Source organism: Diospyros lotus, chromosome 15 (genome assembly GCF_014633365.1).
Source record: "Diospyros lotus cultivar Yz01 chromosome 15, ASM1463336v1, whole genome shotgun sequence".
Lineage (NCBI taxonomy): Eukaryota > Viridiplantae > Streptophyta > Magnoliopsida > Ericales > Ebenaceae > Diospyros > Diospyros lotus.
In genome coordinates, this window is record NC_068352.1 from 32,259,918 (window position 1) to 32,281,079 (window position 21,162).

Here is a 21,162-nt window from a genome sequence, read left to right on the forward strand (position 1 = left end):
TCATTTGCGACCCTATTAAAAACTACCAAATGTAGGGTTTGTTTGAGAAATGTGATTGATTAGATTTAATTGATAAACAAAGTATGTGATTTATCTTACATGCATATTGAGGATCTAAATACCAAAGCAAAGCATATTCCACAAATGAATCATTTTGGAAAGAAAATTAATATCTCATCGAAGTTGGACTCGTTTATATTACTTAAGTTTTAAATAATATGACAATAGAAATTTAATTAATTATAAAAAAGCATTTATTATTTTAAAAATGATCCCTAAACAAGCTTGTTTATGTACGAATCAAACACCATACAACTCAAAATCAAATCGTTTACTAAAGAACCTCAAAAATTAAGTTCAAACTTGTTTATTAGCTAACTAAATGAACTTGAACAAGTTCTAATCAAACTATACTTCAAACCATTCTCGAGAGCAACCCAAGGGAAAGCGCTCATCTGTGATGGGTGCACCACGAGTGGAGAAACTCTTCTCTTAAACTTCAATCAATGGCAAAAAACTTCAATTCATATGAGAGTTCTTCCTATGGTCTTAATCCCTACACAAGACAACAACATGGTTGAGCCATTTTCTTAGCGATGACAATACCAACACAACTAAGAGATCTAAATTCAATCTCAACTCTCAAGACCTCAAATTCGAATTTGATAAGCGATTTCACATTATAGAGCGTGCATTTGTGAAAGCGACACAAACCACATAGAAGTCCGAGTAAAATTTATAGCAAAGTTCGTTTATAGAGAAATATTTTTAAAATGAAAAAAAATCATTAAAAAATAACTCCATTTTACTAGTTATTTGGGTATTATGATGATCTAATCTACAAAATAAGAGCAATGCCTTCGAAATAAGGTAAATGTTGTATCTTATATAAAGATTTTCAAATTATAGTGTGTAAATTGTCCTCTTTTGTGCGTCTGTGTATGGCTCTCAGAGCTTTCTTAACAAAAAAGAAAGAAAGAAAACTTGATTTTTTCTAAGTAACCAAACTTAATTACTTCCAAATGCCTTTCAAACATAAAAAGGTTAAAAAGAATGGCTGCCAAATGGCCCCTTAAATAATCATAAGAAGAAGAAAACAACATGTTCCCAACATTCCCAATTGGAGGCCCAAAGGGCAAGGGTTTAGGTCATCACTAAATGGGCTTGGAAGGCCCATTTTGATTATGGGCCTTAACATCCTGAGCCTGCTTGCTAAAATTCACAGTCAAGAAGAAACAACTCAAATCCCATAAATTTATGTGGGGACATGGTAAATAGAATTTAGCAAGATGGAATAAGAGTGGCTTCCATGAACAATGTTGTTGACACAATTCAAAGAGAAAAATGAGAAGGTTCCTTAAATTACATGAGACTTCCCATTCTAAAATTAGGTGGAACAAAGCATCCTCAAGATGACCATAACATATAAAGACTAACATTTACCATACAAACACACTGTCAAAGAAAATCATAGGAAAGAGATTGATCAGTGCCCTTTTCGCTACAAATTCTTTTGTTGTAAAGGATTCGTGAAAGAAGAGGTAACAAATAAGCCAATCAAGCAAAAAGTACATGGTTATATTGCATGAAAGAAGATCAAAATGAAAACATACCAAGATGATATGCAGCATTTGTCGTTTCTAATCTCTCTTCTCCCAGTACCCAGAATCCTTACTGATCGGATAGAGATCACTAACAGATGTCTCAGTCCATAGCCTATCAGTTGACATACTTTTGACTAAGCTATCTGTCATCTTTGCTTCTTGGCTATCTTGACAGTCATCCATCCTTCCAATCAACTTCATTTGGACATTAACTGAGTCAGTTCTAGCTGAAACTGGTTCCTTTACAACTTTTCTGCCTTCAAGCATGCTCACAACTGAAGACATAGTAGGCCTAACTGATGGAGAGATATTAGTGCATAGAATAGCTACATTAATCATCACCATCGCCTCATCTTCGTTGATGTCTGATCCCAACTTTGGATCCACTACCTCCATCACCTTGCCTTCAGCCTTTAGTTCAAGTGCCTAAATGAGAAACATAAAGCTATTTTAGAATTCAATCCTATGCAATATCATAAGTTGCAAAGGCAAATAAGGGCCCCTAAGATTTGTTTCTTCAACATAGATTGGAAATATAATAGGTGCTTCACTACAAATAAGAAAATTGTCGTGGTAGTCTGTAAATTCACAAGCCAACTTGGTCAACAGTTTTTATTTTATTTCAGTAACCCAATTTCTCCCTCTGACAATGATCATTGTGTTCTTCTTTAACTTCACAATGGTATCAATCTGCTTCTTATACAACCATACAATTATATAGCATATTGATTTGGTCTCGACATTAAGCTAAGCTCAATGGGTGAAAGGAAATACTAGAGTACTAACTGATGCAAAAAGGAAAGATATTTGACTTACCCTATCAAGAAGATTAAAACAGGGATCCTTCGGCTTGAAACTAGTGTTACTTCTCCCACTAACTATTTCCAGTGCAACAATTCCAAAGCTATATACGTCTGCTTTATCAGTCAAGTAACCGTGCAACGCATATTCTGGTGCCATATATCCACTGCACAATTACATCATCATTCTACATAATTAGTATGTGATCATATATATGCTATTATAGGGAAGAATATCATAGAACAATATTTTCCCATGCTTATAGTGTCATGATAAACAATTATATATGAACGATGGAAAAAAACTTTTTTACAACTAGAACATATATGAAAATGATTTTAAGAGGCAATAATTATTTTGTCAACTGTGACTTAAAGAATAGGACATACTAAGTTCCCGCAATTCGGGTGCTTATATGGGTATTATCCTCTTCATCAAGCTTTGCTAAACCAAAATCGGATATCTTAGAGTTAAGATTCTTGTCAAGGAGCACATTGGTGGTCTTGATGTCTCTGTGAACAATCTTAAGTCTTGATTCTTCATGTAGAAAGGCCAAACCTCGAGCTATACCAATGCATATCATGTATCTTGTCTGCCAATCCAATTTCAACTGGAGTTCCTCTGGGCCTTCAAATACAAAATGAACAAGAATGTGGAATTAACAGTTAAATGGCACATGCTTAAACATGTGCATTCATGTTCTAATATTAAAAAAAAATTATGACTTGAAGTTTACCATACAAAGCCCGAGCAAGACTATTATTTTCCATGTACTCGTATACTAGGAACAATTGACTGCCAGCAATGCAACATCCATACAACTTCACAAGATGAGGGTGTTCTAAAGCAGAAACCATCCCTATTTCATTAACGAACTCGCGGTTCCCTTGCTTTGATTTGGAAGATAGTTGCTTTACAGCAATTATAGTGCCATCAGATAGAAGCCCCTGAAATTTCATGATACAAACATGGGAATTTCTAGATCAGAAATTTTTTTATTGACATATGCGATTTTCAAAGTTCAAATGTGAATAGATCTGGAATCTGTCATCCATTTTAAGGATACCTTATAAACAGGTCCAAAACCACCTTCTCCAATCTTATTAGCAGCATCAAAGTTGTTTGTGGCAGCTATAATTTGCCTCAAGGTGAATGAACCAGTTTGCAGGTCTAGACCTTTCAGGTCTATGAAAGATGACAAGTGAGATTAGAAGCAGTTTTAGATATAATAACCAAATATATTCCTAATAAATATTTGATTCCTGCAAAGTATATTACTTCTGAAATTTCAATAAATAGTAAATCAAGCTATTTTCACAAAATGAAGTGTTCAACAATTTCATGTTTAAATAATATTTTGCAGAAAAAAAAACTCATATAGTTGAAGTTGATAAAGATAAAATTTTAAAATTGTAGGGCCAAAAGAATCTAGCAAACATATATGTACATCCACAAGCTTAGAAAGCATAAAAATGGCGACGAAGAGTTGCCATTTATTTACAATTGTAAGCTTTAAAGTACCTTCATCCATTGTTTCTTTGCGTCTTAGGCAACCTCTCCACCAAAGGATACCTAGAAGCAAGATAATAACCAAAGCTACAGCAGCCACGATGGCAACCACAGCACCAGCGGACATACCTTCTGATGGCGGGGTAAAATCTGCATGAGAAAAAATAAATGGAAATGATAAGAGGATTATATTAAGCTCATCAACATGCATGGGAACCCACGTGATTGGCATGGAATAGATGGCTTCATCAGAACTCTGAATGAGTTTAGCTTGTATTATGACTTTTGGAACCATTTAGATGTTCACACTCTAGAAACAACATAAGCATGAATATGTCTCACTATGTAATGCAAGATAATTTGCGTCTGAGAATTTTTAATAGAGAATTAAATCGTTTCTCTTTGTTCCAAACTATTTGGAAAATAAATAAATAAACAAAGACGAATACAGAAGAAGTGAAGAATGGCAAATAACTACCTAGGAAAACAGATTATGCATATGCAGACCACGTGAGATGATTCAATTTTCAAGGCCTCCATTCATCCCTAATGAAACAGGATTAAATCATCTGATTTTTGAAAGAGAAAGAGACCTGAGTTTTTTGACACCTAACCGTGAATAGAATAAACAAAATTCTAAAGACATACAACTGACCATTTTCCACAGAAATAGCTGAAATGAGAGGACCATATACACTTCTTTTAGGGATACCAGTTGTCCCTCTTCCAGCCCAGTAAAAGCGGATTTGTAGTGTGCCATTAGTCACTACTACATTGTATGATTTTATGATTTTTTGACCAACCCCACCTGCTGCATCCGCAATGCTGAAATCTTTTTCTACCAAGTTTCCCTGAAAGAATTTCCTCACAGTCATATGCTTTTACTTGGGTTAATTCTCTTCATTTTTGAAAGATATAAATTGCCACCCAAACATGAAACTCAAAATGGTGAATTATATGGGAGCATATCTCCCAGTAAGTCAAACATAAACAGAACATCACTAGTATCTATTATAAACAAAGAACTGAAAAGATAAAATCAAACATAATAGGAAAATTTTCATACATTAGCTCTAGTTGGTGGTAGTATATATATTGCAAAAACCAACCTGAATGTAAATATCAAATAGACGTCTTCCAAGGCTGCTATATTTCTTGCCGTCAGTAAACATAATTTCTGCAAAGTGAAGGTTCACTTTGTACTTTTCGTTCAGCAGACAAAACCCATAATAGAACAGCGATGAGGCGGAAAGTCGTGCATTCGCGTATAACTGAAAACCTTTCATTGAGAGTGGTGAACTATTTGTTGCAATAAAGGTATCAACCTCGCTATTGTCATCCAGAAAATAACCTGTGCTACTAAATGCCCAGTTACTTCCGGCACTTCGGACGAAGTTTGAATTCCCAGCTGTTGAATCTTCATCGGCTGAATATTTGGTGCCACCATCAGTTACTTCTCCCCCACCACAGTTTATGTGGATGGAATAAATCTCTGATATAAAGCACAACCATATTATTTATCACCAAATAGAACAAAAAAGGAACAGAAGCGTGAGAAGGAGATGATAAAACAAGCACAAGACTAACAATCTTCCCCCTCGGTCCCAAAATCAAGTCCACATTTAGCTCCAGTAGCAATTCCAATCTGGGATATACTTTAAGTAAGACTATCAACTGTTTGTATTCATTAGTATGACCTCTCCCCTAATGCAACCTTTGTTGTGCCTCATATTTTCAGCTTATACAGTTTTATAGAAAAGATGTAAGTCAACTTGATTGAAAAACAAAGGATTCTCTAAGCCAAGCATGTTTAATACTACACGAAAACATTAAGCACTGACTTTTGAGTGGGACCATACGCAGGTGATTGGAAACTCTATCATCCTTAGCAACCCTTATTTCAAGTTTTAAGCTAAAAGTTATGATAGTACAGTAGAGAAACCGGCAACAATGTTGAAGTGCCAGTACCATTATATGTTCATTTGGCTCCATAACACCCCCGCCCCCAACACAAGCCATTAGGGAGATCATCACAACCAAAAACTGACTTCATAGCTATGAAGCCTAGAAGATAGAGAATAACTTAGCAGCCAAGAGCAAAGGCAGACATGATGACCTGGTCCATCAAGTAAGGGAAAGATGGCTCCGTAGCCCTAACCCAAGTCACTAACTTGAGAAGCACCAAGTTAAAGATATAACAACAGTTGACCCTCGATCTTTGAAAACTAACCTATTCCACTCTAGCCATATCGTCCATAACGCTAAATATAAAAGAGACTTCCATACCTTCCTTTGCCCTTTACCCCAAGCAAAGCAATCCCATTGATCAAATAGACTCCCAACTGATCTCGGACAAACTAACTCATAGTCCCACCATCTAAATATCTACAACCACAAGCACAAGACGGCCTCACAATGGATGAATAGGTGGTTCACAGACTCCCCGACAGAGCCACAAAAGACACAAAGCAGATTGTCCTCCTGCAGAAATCCTCTTCTACCTAGATTATCCTTTGTGTTAATTTTTCCCTATATGACAAAAAAATGTTCTTTTGGGTCATTCTTACCTCATAACACAGCCACCAAGCAAGGGTTATTGACTAAGGCATATTAAAATTTTACATCAAAATTGCATAAATCAGTAAGTTAAATTACCCAAAGAATTTTAATAAAAGGATAACAAAAAATTGAACAATTCAGATTTCAGATGACAAACTTATTCAAATGTTGGATGAAATGCATAGACCCTTCCAAAAAAAGGGCCCTAAACACGTCTAATTGTTAGACACCCACCCCCCCTAAAAAAAAAAAAAGATGTGTAAGGATGGTCATTTTTATGGACTAATAGTGTAACCATTCATTTCAAAAGAAATAGCACACTGTACATGTAATATGTAGACATATTGCATACGAGTATATATGTCCTATATAATTTTAGGATCTGCTATCTCCCTGTATTCATGTCATACCCTATGCATTTACAATGCTAATTTCTGTGATATTGCTTTTCACATAGTTCATGATAATTAAGTTACGTACCTTTAGTTGTCACATTGATATAGCAAATTAAAACAGAACAAAAGCGAACTTACTTTGTTTGCAAGGTCCCAGGCAAGATGAAATTGAACTGACAAAACCATTTGAGATCATGAAATAGTCAGAATCATATCATTATACTAATTTGATAAGGAAACAAACCAAAGAAATTTCTAATGGATCATTAGAAGAACACAGATATCAAGTTTAATGTTCTTTGTCAAAGGTTCAAGACTCACGTGCTACCATTCAAAGAGCTTCCAAATAAGTTCCTATACAAAAATAAAAGAGCATGGTTGCAATGAGATCTTAAAGAAATTATAACAATTTGAAGTTGTATGTAATCTTACACGTTTTTCTGTTGACAATCTTGGGAGGGGTTCGCATCAAAGTTGTTAAATGAAAGATCACTGCAACATAATTCACAATATAATTCTTTAACTCTAGAAACAAAGGAAAACTATTATTTTAGGCACAATGGTTAATCCATAGCTAATAGATTTGTTGTTACCTTTGTGGTCACAATTGATATATCTACCACTCTATGTAAGGAAAGGCTATATCTAGAAAGCCATCTTTATTTGGTAAGTTTGGATTTGTTCTAGGTAATTATCCAAAAGAGACAGCTTAGTGCATAATTTGCTTGTCCCTGCAGGATCTAGGGGATTAGACGTGCAGCTTTAGACCCCCACATGCAAAGAAAATCTACAGTACCCACTCTCCGGGAACAATACTAATAGAGAAACAACTGAGGAAAATTTTTTTTTTTATCAAACCCAATTTAATTAAAGTCAGCTAGATTTTTCTCCCTTCTTACTCAAGTAGAGGTTGTCAATATTGTGGCGTAGTTAAATCAACTCCCAACAACCTCTAGTGGCTGCCTTTAATCATATTAATTATCATATTTATCCTCACGATAATTAAAGGTGAAAAATTACACAACAGGATTGAACGTAATCATAATATAAGCCATCACTTACATATATCATTTCTTGCACACAACCAAGATATTGCATCATTTATAAAATAATAGATCATCACACATTACTTGGCCAAAATAAAACTAAATCCAAGTTGTTCTACACGCAAAACTGTCAAATTAATCTGGGGGAGTAGGTGTGAGGCTATTGAGCTTCTAAACTGATGGAATAAAGAGGGACCCTTGGGTCTGAACGTGCAGTTTATTTTTTGAACTTTATTTCTCTGTTAAATGTCAACCTTGTATTTTGCCTATATATATAGGGCCTATTTCCCTACAGTTTTATATGAATAAAAGTTATTGAATTTTCTCATATCTTTGAGCAGTGTGCAGCGAGAAGAGCAGGGGTTTAGTTTGAAAAGTTTTCTTACATTGTGGTATCAGAGCACAGCTTTCCCATCCATGTCCTATTTTATCTTTTCTCGTAGAAATGGCCAACACGCTATTCCAACAGCAATTGCCGAAGTTATCAAAAGATAACTATGAGAGCTGGTCTATTCAAATAAAAGCTTTGTTTGGGTCTCAGGATTTATGGGAGCTTATAACTGATGGGTATAAGGAACCCACTCTGGAAGAAGAAGCTGGATACACTGCCAGTGAGAAGAAGACTCTTAAGGAGCAAAGAAAGAAGGATAAAAAGGCTTTGTTCATACTTTATCAAGGATTGGACGAGTCTACCTTCGAGTAGGTTGCTGAAGCACCAAACAGCAAGCAAGCATGGGAGATCCTCGCTACCATCTTCTAGGGAGTTGATCGAGTGCAACGGATCCTCCTCCAACATTTACGAGGCGAGTTTGAGGCCCTTCACATGAAAGAAGGCGAAGAGGTGTCCGATTATTTCTCACGGCTGCTAGTGATTATGAATGGCTTGAAGAGAAATGGTGAGGCGATCGATGACATTCGTGTAATTGAAAAGGTAGTTCGATCACTCTCACCTAAATTTGAGCATGTGGTTGTAGCGATTGAAGAGTCTAAGGACTTGAGGACGCTGACGATCGAGGAATTAATGGGTTCTCTTCAAGTACATGAGCAACGAATGCAGAAGAATGCTAACTCCACTGTTATGGAACAAGCGTTAGAGTCAAAATTGACTCTAAATGATCAATGTAACCCCAGTTCTAACCACGGTCGTGGTAGAGGCAGGGGGCGAGGTACACAGCAACGAAATTGGCAAGGTCAAAAGGAGCGTCAAAGTTCTAATGAACGTGGACGTGGACGTGGACGAGGATGTGGAAAATTTACTCCTGGAAGAGGTAACACCAAAAATATCCAGTGCTACAACTGCAGAAAATTCAGGCACTATGCTTCGGAATGTTGGCACAAAGCCGAAGAACAAGCCAATGTTGCAGAAACAACAAATGATGATGGTAATGATACTATCCTTCTTCTCACTCATGATGAGTCAGGAGCACAACATGAAGCTTGGTATCTTGACTCGGGTGCGAGTAATCACATGTGTGGAAAGAAAGATTTGTTCATGGAACTCATAGTAGGAGTGCATGGGAATGTGCGTTTGGGAGATTCTACTAAACTCCCTATTGAAGGCAAAGGGAAGATCAAGATCTATCAGAAGGATGGTAAGAAAACATATATTTCTGATGTTTATTATGTGCCTAACGTGAAAAGTAACATCCTAAGCATTGGGCAATTGCTTGAAAAGGGGTATATAATACATATGGAGAGCAACTCTCTTATTTTGAGAGATGCTTCTAGAAGGCTTGTGGCTCATGTTCAAATGACCAGTAATCGCATGTTCCCCTTACAACTTAACACGCAGTTTGAGAAGTGCCTCAAAGGACTCGTGCAAAATGATACTTAGAAGTGGCATTTTCGTTTTGGCCATCTACATTTCAATGGGTTACAGCTACTATCTGCAGCTCGTATGGTAAATGGTTTACCGATGATTAAGCCGCCAAACCACATATGTGAGGGATGTATACTTGGCAAGCAACCAAAACTTTCTTTTGTTAGTGGCAAATCCTGGAGAGCAAAGGCGTCCCTACAACTGGTGCACACAGACATTTGTGGTCCGTTGGAGCCCATTTCACTTGGAGGTAATAGATATTTTATTACCTTTATCGATGATTTCAGTAGAAAGATTTGGGTTTACTTTCTTAAAGAAAAATCTGCTGCTTTAATTACATTCAAGAATTTTAAAGCACTAGTTGAAACAGAGAGTGGCCACAAAATTGTAACTCTCCAATTTGACCGAGGTGGTGAGTACACCTCAAAAGCATTTCAAGAGTATTGCAAGGAGCAAGGGATAAAGCATCAGCTCACGATTGCTTATACACCACAGCAGAACGGGATTGCAAAAAGAAAGAATCGCACTATTTTGAATATGACAAGAACCATGTTGAAGGAAAAATGACTGCCAAAGCAGTTTTGGGCAGAAGCTGTAGCGTGCTCTACATACCTGCTCAACAGATGCCCAACGAAAAGTGTCAAGAATATGACACCTCAAGAAGCATGGAGTGGCTGTAAGCCTAGTGTGGCACATCTACGGATTTTTGGGTGTCTCGCATATGCCCAAGTTCTCGATGTCAAAAGGAAAAAGCTTGATGATCGTGGTGAGAAATGTATTTTCATAGGATATAGCAAAGAGTCGAAGGCATATAAGCTCTACAACCCTCTAACAAAGAAAGTAGTGGTCAGCATGGATGTTGTGTTCAACTAAGAAAAAGTGTGGAGCTGGAGCGATGAAGAGACACCCAAAGTACAACTTGGTATGGAGAAACCAAAAGAACTCTCCCCAAGTGTAGAACCGCCAAGTGCAACAGCATCTCCTCAACCTGCTACACCTTCTATAGTCCATAGAGGATCCCCACCTTCAACAGGAGGTAGTAGCAATACATCCTCCACACCCATTAAAATGAAAAGCCTTAGAGAGATCTACTCACAAACAGAAAATGGAGAAACCAATCTTTTCTGCCTATATGCTGATCATGAGCCTCTCACCTTCCAAGAGGCCATGGAAGAAGATTGTTGGAGAACGACAATGAAAGAGGAGATCCATGCCATACAGAAGAATGATATCTGGGAGTTAACAACACTCCCACAAAACCAAAAGGCGATTGGTATCAAGTGGGTGTACAAAATCAATCGCACAGCAGATGGTGATGTTGATCGTTACAAGGTCAGACTAGTAGCTAAAGACTACAAACAAAATTATGGCATCGACTATGATGAGGTTTTTGCACCAGTTGCGCGACTTGACACAGTAAGATTGTTGATTTCACTTGCTGCTCACCACAGTTGGAAGATATACCAACTTGATGTCAAGTCAGCTTTCCTCAATGGCATTCTGGAGGAGGAAGTGTACGTACAACAACCAGAAGGTTTCTTGGTAGAAGGTAAGGAGAGCAAAATGTATCGTCTGAGGAAAGCTTTGTACGGCTTAAAGCAGGCACCAAGGGCTTGGAATGCACGCATTGATAGTTTTCTTCATCAAAGTGGCTTCACCAGATGTCCTTATGAGCATGCTGTCTACATGAAGAAGAACTATCAAGGTGAATCACTAATCATTTGCCTTTATGTTGATGATTTACTCTACACAGGGAATAGTGTTGTAATGATCACTGAGTTCAAGGAAACCATGTCCAAGGAGTTTGAGATGACAGATACTAGATTGATGTCTTACTTCCTGGGTATTGAAGTAAAGCAACAAGATGATGGGATTTTTATATCTCAAAAGAAGTATATGAAGGAGATCGTAGAGAAATTCAAAATGAAAGACTGTAATCCTATAAATACCCCAGTGTCAACAGGTACAAAGTTGTCAAAAGAAGGTGATGAAGAAATCGTCGATTCAATTCTCTACAAGAGCTTAGTTGGTAGCCTGAGATACTTGACAATCACAAGGCCAGATATTGTCTATAGAGTTAGGCTTGTGAGTCGATACATAGAGACACGTAAGAAGTCACATTGGTTAACTGCAAAAAGGATACTGAGGTATATTAAAGGCACACTCAAGCTTGGTCTTTTTTATCCCTATGGTGAAGATGCACAATTAGTTGGATATTCGGATAGTGATTGGGGAGGTGACCTAGATGAGAGGAAAAGCACTACTGGCTATGTCTTCTATTTTGGGTCTACAGCGTTTTCTTGGACATCCAAGAAACAAGGAATTGTTGCTTTATCTTTATGCGAGGCAGAGTATATAGCAGTTTCATTCACTGTTTGTGAAGCAATATGGCTGAGAAATGTTTTGAAGGAATTGAGTCATCCACAAGAGGAGTCTACAGTGATACACGTGGATAACATGTCAGCTATAAAGCTCGCGAAGAATCCTGTGCAACATGGAAGGAGCAAACATATCGATACACGGTTTCACTTTCTCAGGGACCATGTAAAGCAAAAGACTGTGGAGCTGAAGTACTGCCATACCATGGAGCAAGCAGCTGATATTTTTACGAAGCCATTGTCAATTGAATCTTTCAACAGACTAAGGGACATGCCCGGCATGAGGACGTTTTGATTTGAGGGGGCGTGTTGGAAGTGATCAAAGCAAAACTGTCAAATTAATCTGGGGGAGTACGTGTGAGGCTATTGAGCTTCTAAACTGATGGAATAAAGAGGGACCCTTGGGTCTGAACGTGGAGTTTATTTTTTGAACTTTATTTCTCTATTAAATGTCAGCCTTGTATTTTGCCTATATATATAGGGCCTATTTTCCTACAGTTTTATATGAATAAAAGTTATTGAATTTTCTCATATCTTTGAGTAGTGTGCAGCGAGAAGAGCAGGGATTTAGTTTGAAAACTTTTCTTACATTCTACACGCATGTAGCCATTCCCTTTTACTCTAGCCGTCCCTTGCTCTTCAATGAACTTGCTACATCTATGCATACATTCATTTTGTAGTAAGAAAACATATTCTGGGTTGAGTTATACATTTATGAACATCTTGCATACAACTATGGCATGAACAGCATTTTCACAACTTTAAATGCAACAACGTACCTAGATATTATAATTTCAAAATGCTTTTCTCATGAAATACCAAACTAGCTCATAGCCCTTACCTTGGGTAGCTTGAGACTGCTCACTACTTTGTCTTCTCAATTTGTTCAAAATACAAGCCATCAAAAAAATTCATGCCAATTACTGCAAGAAAACATGCTCATATCCCTTAATTACCTAGTGTAGCTTGAGACTGCTTACTACTTTGTCTTCTTAAGCATTATTGCGTTGCTATACTTCCATGATTTAAACACCATTAGGATCATTTAGATGTCTTAACCCAAGTAACTATACTTCAACCATCTGTGATCTTTTCCCAACTCATCTTTGATGAATCATAAACTTATACTATTTTTATAGAATTCAATATACTTTCAGAATCTTAAGTTTTTCATTTGGGTTAACCATTTCTCAAATTGAACACACTTATGGACTTGACATGAAATTTCAAACATTACTGATGTGTCAATTTTTTCATCCAACCTCAATTGGGCTCCAATTGCATTTTATTATTACTCTCTCTCCCCCTCTCTCTCTATGTGTATACATATTTGTGTGTGTTCATGCCCATGTATATATACACACACACCTCTGTACTAATTCATCTGTACTCCAAAATTTCAATATGGATAATCACTTCAATCCTTGAAGTTAAATTTTTCGTCTTGTATGCTGTTCAGCTTCACATTATCTATCTAAAGAATACACATCCGCAGACATTTGTCTCAAATCTATAGAATTACGTACCAACAGACTCATTTTGAAATGAGGATTCCAAATCCATTGCCTGTTTCTCGAAATTCAATAATTTCATGCATTTATTTTTCAATTTTCAGTCACAACCCATGCACATGATGTCGACATATATATCATAGGATATAGAATTGAATTTTTCCCAATTACACATTTTGCTTAGAAGTTCCCGAAAATTATAGTTCAGCCCTCTTTCTATTTTCCAATTAATTCACAAGAACCTCTGGTTTCTAGAACCAAATCTGATCACTTTGATTGACTGAGCCCTCATGTTTAGTCAGCTGAGCATGTCCAAAGAGCTAAGACAAAATTCCTCATATTCACTAAATACGTAATTCCTAAACTAATTTCTTCCAAAAATTTCATAAGATAACCTGAAATATGAAATTTTCTTCTATTAAATATTCCTAAAAAATACAATGCAATACGGGTTATTACAAAATTGTTAGTGCAATTTGAACTCATGACACCAGGTTGTAATGAAGAGACCCAACCAACCTCTGGTCATTTGGATATTGCTTCAGGTAATAATTATGCAAGAAAAACTTTTTCCACAGATGTCTAATGTATCAACTGACACTTTATTGGCACTAATTGATAACGAAGATACAGCAATAATATTATCATCCACTGTGTTCTTTTCTCAGGGCTACACATAGGTAAGCACAATCTGTGTATAAAATTCAATTTAAGAAGATTTTTTATGGCTGTTGAAATTATTTTGGAACGCAATGCAATAAGAATATTAAGTTTCTTGACAGCAGTTGGTGGTCCAATCCAATTCCACAGACTTGCATGATAATTAAAGATTTATGAGAAAATGAGGATGGAAAGTACTTCATATGCAGAAAGAAAGCAATGGGGCATGGTATATGTGTTTAAGAGTGAGAACAACTAGTGTTAAATGAATAGTAAATAACCTAGACAGTAGCAGACTGTGTGCAAGATAACTTACATATTTTCTCCATCTGTCAGCACCCAACCAGGCACAGGTCCGCTTAGCAAGTTCCCAGTTAAGTAGCTAAGAAAACAAATATCATAAAAAAATTTCTGGTTATCTGTCACTCATGGTACAATAGCATTAATATTGTGGTAACAAACTCATCCAAAAAATCTCACACAAATATTATGCTAACATCAATTCAAATGTTGGTTCAAATGATGCAACCAAAACTTGAAAAACATTGGTGTCCATACATGTAATGTGTACCGGTTGCTAGATGAACAAAGCTGCTTGGAATTCCTCCACTTAACTTGTTAAAGCTGAGGTCTCTGCAACAGAAATCATAAGCAAGTTTAAAGATGACATTTTTCTTATCAACTGCTGTATTTAGCAAAGAGAAACATTTAGAACCAGATAATTAGCATTATAAGTTCTAGTGTTCAGAACATAAGTAACATTTTTGCAGCATTAAGCAAACAGAAGAAGCTGTGATGGGTTCAAACTGTTCCAACTAGGAAGTTTCAATACTCATCCTCAAATGTTCACAGCTCATCAGTTGCACTGTAGCATGTGGTAGTGAGCTTGCGAGATATTTAACGACATCACATGATTCATCGCATCATTATTAGGAAAAAACCCTCACAAAGAGAAGTTAACAAATTATATGCCAAGAGTAAGGAAAAGGGACATAAATACTAACAAACTCTTCAAATTTTCCATCCCCCCAAGATATTCAGGTAAGGGTCCAATAAGATTACAACTTCTCAAAATCCTGCAGCCAAATAAAAAATAAACTGCATAAAGTAGCAGAAGATAATGATACTCTTTAGCGAAGCTATATGAAATAAACAATCAACTTACAGATACTTCAAGTTTGTCATTTTATTAAGGGGTGGAAAAGGTGCTTGGGTTCCATTTAAGTCACTGATTCTCCTGCATATCTTTTCCCATCTTAGAACGACATTAATCATCTACAATCACTAAATGGGCAAAAGTCATGGGAGTAGAAGATTTTACTGACAAGTCAGTCATTTTGGTCAAAAGAGCAATGCCAGAAGGAATTGGACCATCCAAACCACTAGCCTGAATCACTCTGCATGCCGCAGTTTTAAATGAGAAAGTAGCTTACAAAAAATTATAGAAATAAGCAATGGCTGAGCATAGCAAAGATTAAAGAGGTCAAGCTCTAACATTCTGCCAAGATTTGTCCAGTTCTGGATGAAATTGGGTATCTTTCCGGTAAAGTAGTTGTCAGCTAGCCATCTGCATCATATCAACTAATTCATGGATAGCTCAATAAAAACGGAAAAGTAGATAACTAGTGAAAGAAAAATGAACTGACAAGTCCTTCAATTTGGTCAGCCTCGCAAGTTCTTTGGGCAGCTCCCCAGTGAAATTATTTGAAGTCAAGCATCTTCAACATCAAAATGGCATCAATCAGAAAACTGATTGTCTTTCGATTTAAGAGCATTTACTCTAAACCGTTAAGCAGATAGAGAGAGATACATATTACAATATCTTTTCTGCATTATTTGTTTTTCATGTGAAACATCTCATATGAACACCCCATCACACTAATGAAAACTTTAACCCAATTTACAAAGAATGCCAAGAGACTAGGAAACTGTAACTGATTGTACTTACAGTTTCTCTAAGCGAGAAAGATTCCCAATTTCGGAAGGAATGGCTCCTGACAACTGATTGAACTCCACAGTCCTACAAACCTCAAAATCAAAATCTTAGAACAAAATGATACATTTTTTTTATCAAATTCATACAGAATAAACAAATGGGTATTCAGGTATTACATATTGACAAGGGTGCTGATGTTTCCAAGTTCCTTTGGGATTGAACCGGTTAGCCGGTTTCCAACGAGGGAGCTACAAATGCAACGAGTCCAATGACCCAACTATCATCAGAAACATAGAGCAAAAAAGGCCTCAACACCATTACAACATAAAGGAATGGCAATTGATAAGCATACATACATGTTTACTAGATTCATGGTGCCCCATCCTGGAGGGATGGTACCGGAAAGATAGTTGCGGGTTAAATCACTGTCCAATATTATAACAAATTCATAAAAGAGAATAAGAACACAATGAAATGGGTAATCAAGAAAATAGAAAAAAGAGCTGTTTACTTACATTTCTTGGAGGTAAGGGAGCCTCACCAGTTCTGGTGGGAGAGTCCCTGAAAGATTCTGCGCTTTGAGGACTCTGCGTTTCAGCACAAAGAAGAATTTACGTCGTGTTTAAATGAGTAAAGCAACAATGACCCAGAGAGAAATTGGTGATTTGAAAATTGATTCAGAAAGACAACACATTTTAAAATGAAAAGATTCCCAAATTTTCTTCGTAATTTCTCTAATTTTCTTCTCACCTTGTAACTTGTAACCAGCAAGCTGATACTCTCATTGCACTTATATGTTAATTGAGGAATCGACAGTACATCAATGTGCATAAATCCAAAAAATGATAAAAAAAAAAAATCTAACATAAATATAATTGATATTATGATTATGATATGGAGTATTCCAAACTATGTAATTCTATTTACAAAAGCATATATAATTTGCATGTAAGTTCAATGGTGTAAGTTGCTCAATGATATTTGTTTTGAGAACTAATTAAGTTGTTGCTTTCAAGCTTGGGCACAGTAAAAATATTCCAAAAATGAGTTGGAAAATGGCAAAAAGAAAATAGAGAATCAAGAGAAAAGAAAAGTAGTCTTCCGCGCGGTCGCCTCCCGCAGCCCATGGGCGCCAGCCTTCCGCGCCCCGCGCGGCATAGTCTGCCACGGACTCTTCCGCGGTCCCCTCTCCTGAAGCCTCCGCGCGGCCTAGTCAAAGTAGTTTGCCAATCTACTTTGACTTTCTTTTTTTTATGATTATTCGAATTTTTTTATTATATCAATTATATCTTTAAGTAAATTTAATTTATATATTTTGATATATAAAAAAAAGTAGTGTAAGATAAGTAAATTTAATATATTTTTTTATATGTTAAAATACAGAGATTAAGTTGACTTAAAAAAATAAATATAAAAGTGTAATTGAAATAACAAAAAATTTGAATTATTATAGAAAAAAAAAATCAAAATACAATGATTAAATCAACTTGAAAATACAAATATAAAAATGTAATCAAAATAATAAAAATTTCAAATAACTATATAAAAAAAATAAAAAAAGTGCTAAATTAAAAATATAGATTGGTCTATTTTACATAGATAGACATATAAATATGTCTCTTTTAACATATATCTAAAAAATTTTTTCTTAGATTTTATTTTTCCTTTCTATATAAAAAAAAATTCAATTTAATTAAAAAATTTGTTAAGCAATCGAAGTTTTTGTTTTGGAGACTCAAGCAATATCTAGATTCCAATTTCAATTCTTTTTTGGAAAAATATAAAAATAAATGATGATGGGCCCTTTAATCATTAAACAAAACTTCACCGTAGGTCAAATTTAAGATCGATTCTCAAGTTAGAGGTTCAAAGGGATTGGCATACCGCAACCTAAACAAATATCAAGACAGACTTAGGCTTAAATCTAAGCCTATACTTGCCTCGTCTAGTTCATTTAAAGAATTAAATTTGACTATTTATATATAATCTCATTTTAACTTATCTAATCCCCTTAGTCTAGTTATATAAAAATACATATTTCAAAATCTAGGTATAACATTTATTATATATTTTTTACATCAATAATACATCATTCTTGAATATAACAACTAATTGAAAGGTCAAATAATCCATTAAAGGATTAGATCCAACCCTCCCTTTTTGTATAAAGAACCAATTCAAACAAGCTCGACTCCACGATCACTTGGACAATTTCACAAAAAAAAAAAAAAACTTAAAAAGAGCACGTTTGTGTCACAAATCGAATGGGGATCAAGCCTAATAACCACATCATGAATGATTACTTTGCCCCATTCATTCCACCAGTAATTCACCCCCACTCGTCTCCTCGCCCAATGTAATCGTCAGCAAAAATATTAGCATCCAAAACATGAACATATATATAATTCCCATTTTTTCCGAGAGGAGAGAGAAGATTTTCCTGAGAAAATAAGAAACATACATGCTAATGACATGGCAAGTGTTGCTGGAGGAGCAATTACAGGTGACTTTATTCTCAAACCCTTTAAGTGGATTTTGGGTGGCCCAGCCCTTCTCTCCACTGCATGGATCCACACTGAAATCCCAATTCTTCCCCAAAGTCTTGCCAATTTGCTTCAGAGCTTCCACTGTAAACACCACAATTAAACTCAAACAAGTAAACTCACGGCAACTGCAATCAAAATCCACAAACGCAAGACCCCAATTTATGAAGAAATCATAGTCATTTTCTCCAAAATCAGGGCTTAATCCACACCCAAGAGGTATAAATATGTATGTGTGTATACCTTCTCTGGCTGTGAGGTTGGCTTGAGATGCGAAAGCTGGCAAGCAAATGGACACTGCACAAATGAGTAAAGCAAGAACTCTTGGCAAGATCATATTGTTCATCATCTTCACAGTATCAAGTGGATATTAATGTATGTATATATATACTCGATCTCAAGGAGAGCTAGAGCTGCCTGATGAACTGATCAAGACCATGAAATGCTGAAACAATATATATATGTGTGTGTGTACATATACGGGGGAGCTGTCCCGTTGTATTGACTTTTCAAGGTGTGAGGGCCACTGCCAAAAGTTGTCTGTCTATAGGTGAAGCATCCCCGTAGCCGAAAAAGATCTGTGGTGGTTGGATGACACACTGATTGAGTTTGAGTTAAGAGGTTTTGTCACATTTTATTTGGGTTTTTTTTAGGGACGAAGAAATTTGTGATATTATCGTAAAAGCTTATCAAAATGTTGAATTATGTCTTACACGAGTAAAAACTTATCAAAATGTTGAAGTATGTCTTACACGACTAAAGAGATTGTATTTATTCTATAATATAAACATATATCTTGAAACTATCGTCCTTATAGAATCTCTCGCAACTTGTACTTTCGATTTTGGCAGAGAAAATAAATTCCAAACAGACCTTTGGCCCTTGTCTAGGTTGAGTATCGACTCATGGTCTACTAATATTAATCTCAGTGTATCACTTGCCTATCACTTAACGAATGTCTTGAGAACTTATTTTGATATAAAGAAAAGCCTAAGGGGATTCTAAGGGAAAGAAAAACCTTAGTACTAAAGGATCTCTTTTGTAATGGGTATACATTAATTCAATCACAAGCTCAAAGAACAAAATAAAGGAAAGAGTCACAAAGAGCCTCGGATACCCACCCAAGAGAAGGGTATCTAGGAGACACGTTTAATAGACTCTTGACGAAAGGAAGACAAGGTTTGCTAAAAGAGTCTCTTGCTAGGTATTGCCAAAACAAAAAGTGCAAACAAAACAACTTTGAAAATTCCTTTGAAAATCTCACAAAAGTCTAAATCTTAGTCGGTTTATTGAGAATATTTATCACAAACCTCTATACTCTATTGTGATTCTACATCCAAAAAAGATACATCTCTATTACTGATTCAAAAACTTTACAAATTTTTTAGTATTATCAAGAATTAAACTTAAACAATTGAGGGTTTGTATAGGAAATTCCATAGACCTCTTATCATTGTCTTTTTTATAGAGTTTCGGTGGTTGACAAATAATTTTTTTAATAAATAAATTATATTGTTATATCTAAGTAACAAAATATGTCATGAAATTTTGTGAATAAAGTGATTTTTTAAAAATATTCTTTATTTACTTAAAAAATAAAAATTATATAAACAACATTTCAATTCATGACTTTGATATCTAATATAAAATTAACTAAAGACTAATTTTAATACTATATATCTAAATTTGGTCAAAAATATTAAAATTTAAACCTGGACACTGGCGGTCAAATGCATTATTTCCACTTGGCGGCTGAAGAATTGGTTTGCAAAGTCCTACATGGCGGCAGTGGAGAAAATTAAAGACGTCTACTTATTTCTTGTAATTATTATTGTTATATTTATATGAAGTTTCAAATTGTCGTGTTTAACGAAGGGGTAGGAAGGTCATTTTGATAACTCTCAAGACCACCCAAAATGATAGTATTTTGGGCCCTGGGTCGATGGCCAAAACGGCAACCCCCTTTCCCGTTTTGCTTGGCTTGCTTATCTTGTCGTTTTGACTTCTGCTTACTCAATCGTCGATATTCTGTTGTGCCTTTATACGTCTTGATCTCTATTGCTGGTGCCTTCTTTATATCTTCTATAGTGGCCTCGAGATCTATAGTGTGCACAGTGTCTGATTACCTTGCTCTTGTTTCGTTTGCTCAATTCATTCTTTATAATTTCTTTCTCTCTCTGTATAGTTTACGACTGTTTGTTTTCTCTCTAAGGTTTGTGCCTCTATCCTATAGTTCTGTGATTATAGAGCCGATTTAAGGTGAGAATTGATTTTGTACAATGAAATTTGAGAGTGAGTCTATATATATTGAGGTTGTAATCGTTTTTGTCCGAATAGTGGAGTGACCTCTTTTTGGCGGAACTCAACGTGGACGTAGCCCTCATTAATAGATGAACCATGA

General features: G+C 35.8%; 1 protein-coding gene across 1 annotated transcript; it reads right to left on the reverse strand.

Moving 5' to 3' along the window:
* Positions 1–1,335: 1,335 nt before the first annotated feature.
* On the reverse strand, positions 1,336–19,190 carry LOC127791813 (probable leucine-rich repeat receptor-like serine/threonine-protein kinase At3g14840). Its single transcript, XM_052321911.1, has 24 exons — positions 19,005–19,190; positions 18,680–18,845; positions 16,734–16,805; positions 16,575–16,643; positions 16,395–16,466; positions 16,231–16,302; positions 15,929–16,000; positions 15,778–15,849; positions 15,608–15,679; positions 15,448–15,519; positions 15,287–15,358; positions 14,841–14,915; positions 14,599–14,664; positions 7,301–7,360; positions 7,190–7,222; positions 7,007–7,041; positions 5,024–5,406; positions 4,570–4,765; positions 3,927–4,064; positions 3,472–3,590; positions 3,142–3,352; positions 2,795–3,032; positions 2,421–2,571; positions 1,336–2,030 (listed from the first exon to the last, which is right to left on the reverse strand). Exons 1-24 carry the CDS (start codon positions 19,108–19,110, stop codon positions 1,641–1,643), a joined length of 3,012 nt encoding a protein of 1,003 aa, XP_052177871.1. The 5' UTR covers positions 19,111–19,190; the 3' UTR covers positions 1,336–1,640.
* Positions 19,191–21,162: the final 1,972 nt, after the last annotated feature.